This window comes from Lepidochelys olivacea, assembly GCF_965140295.1.
Source record: "Lepidochelys olivacea isolate rLepOli2 genome assembly, chromosome: 5".
Lineage (NCBI taxonomy): Eukaryota > Metazoa > Chordata > Testudines > Cheloniidae > Lepidochelys > Lepidochelys olivacea.
In genome coordinates, this window is record NC_140415.1 from 63,163,756 (window position 1) to 63,171,208 (window position 7,453).

Consider the following 7,453-nt stretch of genomic DNA (forward strand, 5'->3'; position numbering starts at 1 on the left):
GAAAAGAATTGTGCTGAATAGAATAACTATTTCTGTCTGTGTATCTTTTTTGTAACTTAAGGTTTGCCTAGAGGGGTTCTCTATGTTTTTGAATCTAATTACCCTGTAAGATATATACCATCCTGATTTTACAGGGGGGATTTCTTTATTTCTATTTACTTCTATTTTTTATTAAAAGTCTTCTTGTAAAACACTGAATGCTTTTTCATTGTTCTCAGATCCAAGGGTTTGGGTTTGTGGTCACCTATGCAAATTGGTGAGGCTTTTTATCCAACATTTCCCAGGAAAGGGGGGGTACAAGTGTTGGGAGGATTGTTCATTGTTCTTAAGATCCAAGGGTCTGGGTCTGTAGTCACCTAGGCAAATTGGTGAGGCTTTTTACCAAACCTTGTCCAGGAAGTGGGGTGCAGGGTTTTGGGAAGTATTTTGGGGGGAAGGACGCGTCCAAACAGCTCTTCCCCAGTAACCAGTATTAGTTTGGTGGTGGTAGCGGCCTGTCCAAGGGGTAATATTTTGTACCTTGGGGAAGTTTTGACCTAAGCTGGTAAAGATAAGCTTAGGAGGTTTTTCATGCAGGTCCCCACATCTGTACCCTAGAGTTCAGAGTGGGGGAGGAACCTTGACAGCCATTGATAACAAGGACAGCTGGGATCTCAAGGTTGCATCTGAAAAGCCAAAATGCAACACTTAACAGAGGCAGCATGGTTAACACCAGACAAAGCAATGATTCAGCCAAACTTAAAAACAAACACAGTGCACACAATAGCAGAAAGTGCCCATCGCAAAGCGAGTGCACATAACCCACAAGAGCCCCGAAATGGTGAATAAGCACAGGGGCAAGGGGGACTGATTGTTTCAGGGCCATACTGTCCTCTGGGATTCTGTTCCTTGGGGAGAGACAACAGCTGAACACTGTCCCCACGTTTTCCACAGGATGACTTCATCCTGGAAGATATCTTGCTGCTGAGGGTGATCTGGGAAGCAAGGGAAGGTCTTCTACTACAATGCGGCTTCCACCCTGGCCCTTATGCCGCTTGCCTGTGTGCAGCAATGGTCCCCCTGTGCCTCACTGCACAGTGGCATGGACATGTTAGCCTTACTGGGACAAAGAGCACAGTAGCTCTGCCAAAGAACCTGCGCAAGCGGATTGCCCAGCTTCTGCATGAAACCTTCGATGAGATCACTGAGGCCGATTATCGTGATGTGAGAGAGCATATCAATGCCCTAGTCCACATCTCGGCATGCATGCAGCCCTGAATCTTCTTTCTGCAACCCTCCTCGCCCCAACAGCCCACACCGAACAACTACCTTTCCAACATAAAAATCGCTTACCAGGCACCTCTGCTACTGTTTGTTTTTCCACAAGCACCATCCGCTGTGACTGGCTACCTTCCTCCTGGCTTGAAAACAGCTCCTGGCTGCATGCATCTAGGGATGCTGGGCCATCCTCTAGCTCTGGGCCTCCCTGCTCCTCAGCACCCTCACTCCTGCTTTCCTCCTCCTGCCTTGTTAAACTCTGGGCTGCTATGGCCTCTGAAGTGTCCATGGTGCTCTTTGGAGTGGAGGTGGGGTCTCCCCCAAGTATCCCATCCTGCTCTTTGTAAAAATGGTAGGTCGTGGGCGCAGCACTGGAGAGGCAGTTTGCCTTCCGCGCTTTGTGGTAGGCATTCTGTAGCTCCTTCACTTTGACCCTCCACTGCGTCTCGGTCATGGCCCCTTTCTATCATGGCCCTTGATATCTGCCCATAGATATCGTAATTCCTGGAGCACAGCTGGGACTGGACAGCTTCCTCCCCCGAAACACTGATCCCCAGCTCCATACTGGGGATCGCCTGGTGCATGAAGGCATGGTCACCTGGAAAGATTCGCTGAGAGCACTCCACACCTGGCTGAGCAAACAGGAAGGGGAATTTTAAAATTCCCAAAGAATTTAAAGGGCAGGTCTGACAGTTGGTCACCTGAGGGCAGGGCAGTAGAGTTCAAAGTGATGACTAGAGTGGCTAGAACAGGCATTGTGGGACACTTCTGGAGGCCGATCAGAGCGCACTAACAGACCACGGCATCTACCCTGGCACCGCGGCACTCCAGCTGGGGCACAGCAAGCTTTATGCTTCTCGTGGAGATGGATTACCAGGGCGCTCCATCTGTGGAGTCTGGGCACTCTACATGCCTTGCCAGTGTGGATACCTCAGGAGTTAGGGCACCTGGGGCTGATTTAATGCGTTCCAACTCGCAAGTGTAGCCAAGGCCTTAGGGTGGTTTTCCTTGGGTTGCTTTCATCTTGAGTCTTCTCTGTTTTTGTTAATTTGTTTATGGTACTTTGCTTGTGGAATGGTGTGTTTGAGCAGGATTGCATAGGGTGTGTATGTGTGAGGAGCTCACTTTACAAGTTTTTTTTTTACCCTTCTCCTTCCTGTTTTCCTGAGATTATTAGATTTCCTGAGGAAAGCACACCTCTTCCAGGCTTGTTTAGATTCTAAACTGGTTACTGTCACCCTTTCATTGGCTTTATGTCTTTAGGGTTGGCTTAGGTGACACTTTCAGTTCCTAAATATGCCTAAATGTTCTGTTTAATGAATATGCAACATTTCTTTAATTGCCTTTGTTTTTCTTGTGGCAGGAATGATCCAGACAACTTTTAAAGTTTGTTTTAACTCTTTTTTATTCAGTCCAGTTTGAAATAATCTGTCAGTTTTATTAGAGTTATATAAAAAGATTCTCTTTTTAAAAAGTCCAAACACTCCTGTTCTTTATATGAAAGTTTGCAAAATAGTCTTTTAAAATTAAATAACTCTTACAAAGTCTTTATCTTAAATAATTTAAAGTTGATGACTTCGGAGAGATGATACTCATCTTCCAGAATTGGTTAGGGTTTGTTTGTGTACTGCCAGTACGTAATTAGTTTCCCATTAATATAAATAGTCTGAACTTAAATGGCTTCCTACACTAGTTTAGCAAGGTCATTAGATTCCAGGTGGTACATAAAGCATTTTACCATTTACATAGCAATAACATCAGGAATTATATAGAAGCAGATTTTGTAACATAACAAATTAAACATTTTATATTTCAAAATATTCTGGCTAGAACATTCTTGCAGATATATTTTTAAGATTAAATAATGATGCAAACAAGTTAATAATAACTTAAAAATAAGATATAACTATTTGATTAATATTATATTTGCATCGATATTGAGGTCTCTCCCCCACATCACACAGCAAGGCTTGAGTCTCTAGATTCCAGTCTTCTGTTCATCCTTCTAGACCACACCTCAGTCATGTATCACCAGGGTGAGGGAAAGCCCCAGTTATGCATCTTACACTGGCTGCAAGGAAGGGGATGGTATAGGAGCCTTTATGCTCCTACATCAGGTTTATGTATTATCTCAGAGAAGCTACACTGGCTTTTAGATTTTTATTGCCTTAATTCAGCTGAGGTGTGAGGCCATTGTCAATGAAATCACCTGAAGAGAACTTCCCCAAAATGTCACATCCTGATAGGACAGGGTGATGCAGGATGAGATCATAAGTGGATCTTAATTCGAGTATAATCTCCCTCCTTTGTCTTCTCCACACATGGAAGGGGATGGATTGTTTCTGTCTAGGATCTAGGAAGTAAACAATTATAGATCTTGCAGAATTTCAACTCTATGCATAGGGGGTAAAAAATGAGTAGATTCCTAAATATTTTCTTTTTTGTACCCTTCCAATCATAACCTTATTAAAAAAGAAAGTCAGGGCTATCATATATTGTTGTATCAGTTAGAAGCTTTGAACTCTGCAGTGTCTAACCCATAGTCATGGTACCAAATCCAGGAGGAAAGGAAAAAGTTCTGCACAGTTCTACTGCATAACAATGTTTTTTCCCTTGTTTCTTATTTATATAACAATAAAAAGACAAACCCATAAAAGGGAAAAGTGCTACTTCTCTTTGGCACCTTGACTTGGATATATAAAGGGAACAAATTCCATAACCCTGACCTTGTTTTATACCATTTTTCATCTACTATGGATTAACAAGAACTTATGTAATCAGTGATGACTTCCATTGTGGCTACTCTCGGCTTGTGTTTTTCTAGTTGAAATGTCAAGGTATGGGCTGACAGTCTAATGGGAATACAAGATCTGAATTTTAGACAGCTGCTGAGAAGGAGAAAGGGCGTGGCTAACATAATTTGAAAGCAACTTGTCTGATCAATTTGGGAGTAGCATTCAGGTGTCTTTGGCAGAGGGCTAGTGACTACTACACACAGGCACTGTTGATTTCTGGTAGAGGAGGAAATCCTTTCTCTAACACACTGTATTGTCAGTCTTAGCTTTTCTAGATAAATGATGAACCACATGTTGCAAAGAACCAGGTGATCCACAGGACAAGAAATTTATAGCTTTACTGACACATTCCAAGCCATGTCAAAACTACTACTGATTTATGCTTTTATACTTTAATGCGAGTACTGGCACTTATAAATCTCCCTGATTATTCCTGTTGATGTGAAATGTCTGTTGTAATTTAACTCACTGCCCTGTTATCTCTTAAGGTGATGAGGCCCTGTCAAGGTTTGGAAAAGAGTTCTTCTTCTCTTTGGAGAATTCACTCAAAGACTGTGGGGAACAACGGGATAAAGCAGCCAGTGAAATGGAAACTTCACAAACTGAACTGGCTCTAGCCTTTGAAAACCTTCAGAGCTTTAGAAAGGAACGAAAAAAGAAGAAAACAGAATCCATTCCTCATTTTACAAAGTCTGAAGTGGGGGAGAGTGCAGGAGGAGGAGCTGCAAGCGGCTTGGATAAGATTTCAAAAGATAACCCAGTGCCAGATTCAACACCCCTGCCTCCTCCACACAGTGAGAGACCTTTGCCCAACCATGTGTCTGCGATGGCAGAAGCATCCAGCAACTGATCATCCAAACTGCAGCAGCAGAGTTCTAAGGGGTTATTCATTCACCAAAAGGGGAAGAGCTCCCACAGGAGTAAGAGCATGAAGACCACTGCAAGGCCACCTTGGCAAGATTAACCATCACTTTATCTTTAATATCTTTAATATCTTTTTCTTCAAAAATGGTTTGAGCTAGTTTGTAATATTTTGTGTTATGATGAACTCCAGGGGCACAACTTTGCTAGGTGTTGGGAAAAGAATAAGTCGGGGGGTTGAGGGAACTCAACACCTTGTAAATGGTGTTGGGAACCTCATAGGAGGCCTGATCAAAGCTCATTGAAGTCAATGACAAAATTCCCATCCAGGGGCTTTGGATCAGGTCCTTAGTTCATGCTAGAATGCAGCAAACCAGAAGGATAGAAGTAGATGGCTGGTGTTAAACTAGAATGAACAGCTTTTGAAGAGGTAATATACACACTCAGCACATCGACTGTACTAATGTTATGCTGGATGTATGTGCTGTTTCATCACAGATGTGTTTTTACACTTTGTGAAGGTTATAGAATGACTAAAAAAAAAATCACTGGCACCAGGCTTGGTTTTGTTTCATTACCAAAAGCACATAGGGGACTTAACAGACCACAGCCATCTGACAAATGTTTATAAATTTGTTCTTCTTTGACTTGGCATCTGTATTGAAAGGAAATCTCTCTAGATTCCCAAGCTCATGTGAATGATAAATCTCTTGAATGCCCCAAATTACTATCTATGCAAGGAGAAGAGAATTGTGTTCATAATATTTACTGATAACAAATGGTTTTGGAGAGCCTTACTTTACTGAGTCAGAATTGAGTGTGTAATGTTCCTGTTTTTAAAATTTGATATTATATTTTTATTCTAAATCACCTTTTTTGTTAATTCTAAAGATTATAAAGTTTTATTTTCTGGTGAGAAAAATTGAAGTTGCAGACATAGTATTTTTGTTGTATTTCTGTTACTGTTCTTCCTTCCTTTCTCATAGTACTAGTAAGATAGGAAGGTCCATTGGTCCATTTAACTTTCCAAAGAGCCTGGATGTTGGGATGGGTGCAGACAGAAATGCAATAACTGAAATATATTTGCTTGTGTCATTTTTCTCTGTTGTTGTACCAAAAGCAAGTGTTTTGCAATGGTTACACCAACCACTTCAAGAGAACAGCTGTGAATTCACAAGTGGGATTAATTTGGTGGCTGTAATAGCGGTAACAGAGTAAACGTAGTCAAAAGACCAGCATTTTGGGTTTGCTTTTTTTATGTCTTGGTGCCAGTCATATGTCAGAAAGACAGGAAGCGAGAGCTTATTAACTTGGACTGATTTTTTCCTGTGGGGCCGACCGGTCAGCAGCCCTGGACCCCACCATGTGGGGCTGGCCAGAATGGCAGCCCAAGACCCCGCCATGCAGGCAGCCCCAGACCCCACTGGACTCTGCCACATGGGGCTGGCAGGGTGGCAGCCTGGAACCTGCCACTCTGGACCCCGACCTCGCTGTGCTGCACCGTGCCCTGCCTGGCCAGGCAGCCTGGACCTCAAGGCGCTGGGTGGCCAAGCAGCTGCTAACCCAGCCCCACAGCCTGCATGTGGCCCATGAGCTGTGGGTTAAGAACTGCTGATCTAGAGCCTCAGAGCCTACTGAGGAAATCTCCGAACAGCAGGAGATTGAGCCAAAAGAGGAGACCACAACACCAACTCATTTTTCTTCCTTCTCTTCAGATGAGGCCGTAATGCCCCCTCCTCCATCTATGGCAGCCAATTTAAGCTCTTTCAGAACCTTACAAAGAGGATGGCAGATTTATTACAAATCCCTCTTGAGTTGAGGGACACCCATCATAAACTGCTGGACATTCTACATACTTCCTCCTCAAGGATCGCCCACCCAATTAATGAGGTGCTTTTGGACCCAGTAAGATTCATATGGCAAACAACAGCATCGGCCGCACAGATGTGCAGGCCAACAAAATGCATTATGCCCCCACCAAAGACTCAGGGTTCTTCTTCTCCCACTCTCCATCTAATTCCATTGTGGTGGATAAAATGAACTCCTGTGGCCACCAGCACTATTCAAAATCCACCCCTTACTATAGGGATTGGGAGAGACTGGACTTGTTTGGGAGAAAGATCTACTCTTCCCCGACTTTGCAATTTCTTATTGCAAATGACCAAGCACTAACAGCCAAATACGATTGCACAAATTATGCCAAGCTTAACAACTTTATTGATGATACAGAGATCAACTTCAGGCCATCATACAGGAGGGGCAGTTGTGGCAAAAACAGAACTCCAAACTGCACTAGCTGCCATGGATACTGCAGCCTGTTCAATATCCACAGTAGTCATGATGTGGTGAGTGACATGGCTGTATCTTTCGCGACTACCAAAGGAGGTTCAGATGACTGTCAAGGATCTCCCCTTCAAACTCTTTGCAGATAAGACCGATGCCAAGCTCCATAAGACTTCAGAGCCACACTTCGGTCACCAGGGCTAGGCAAAAAAGTAAATTTACTCCTCAGCGTTCCCAAAAGTCATGTCCAGCCCAGT

At 43.4% G+C, this 7,453-nt stretch overlaps 1 protein-coding gene across 1 annotated transcript in view; it reads left to right on the plus strand.

Annotated features, from left to right (window-relative positions):
• The window catches only part of LOC311520576 (uncharacterized protein), a gene marked incomplete at its 5' end in the record, with an annotated part of 111,641 nt that extends 105,916 nt beyond the window's left edge, over window positions 1-5,725 (plus strand). Inside the window, one exon of the mRNA XM_084628132.1 lies at window positions 4,541-5,725. Coding sequence (XP_084484258.1) covers window positions 4,541-4,902 — 362 coding nt within the window. The 3' untranslated portion in view covers window positions 4,903-5,725. The remainder of the gene's footprint in view (window positions 1-4,540) is intronic.
• Between the last annotated feature and the right edge of the window lie 1,728 nt (window positions 5,726-7,453).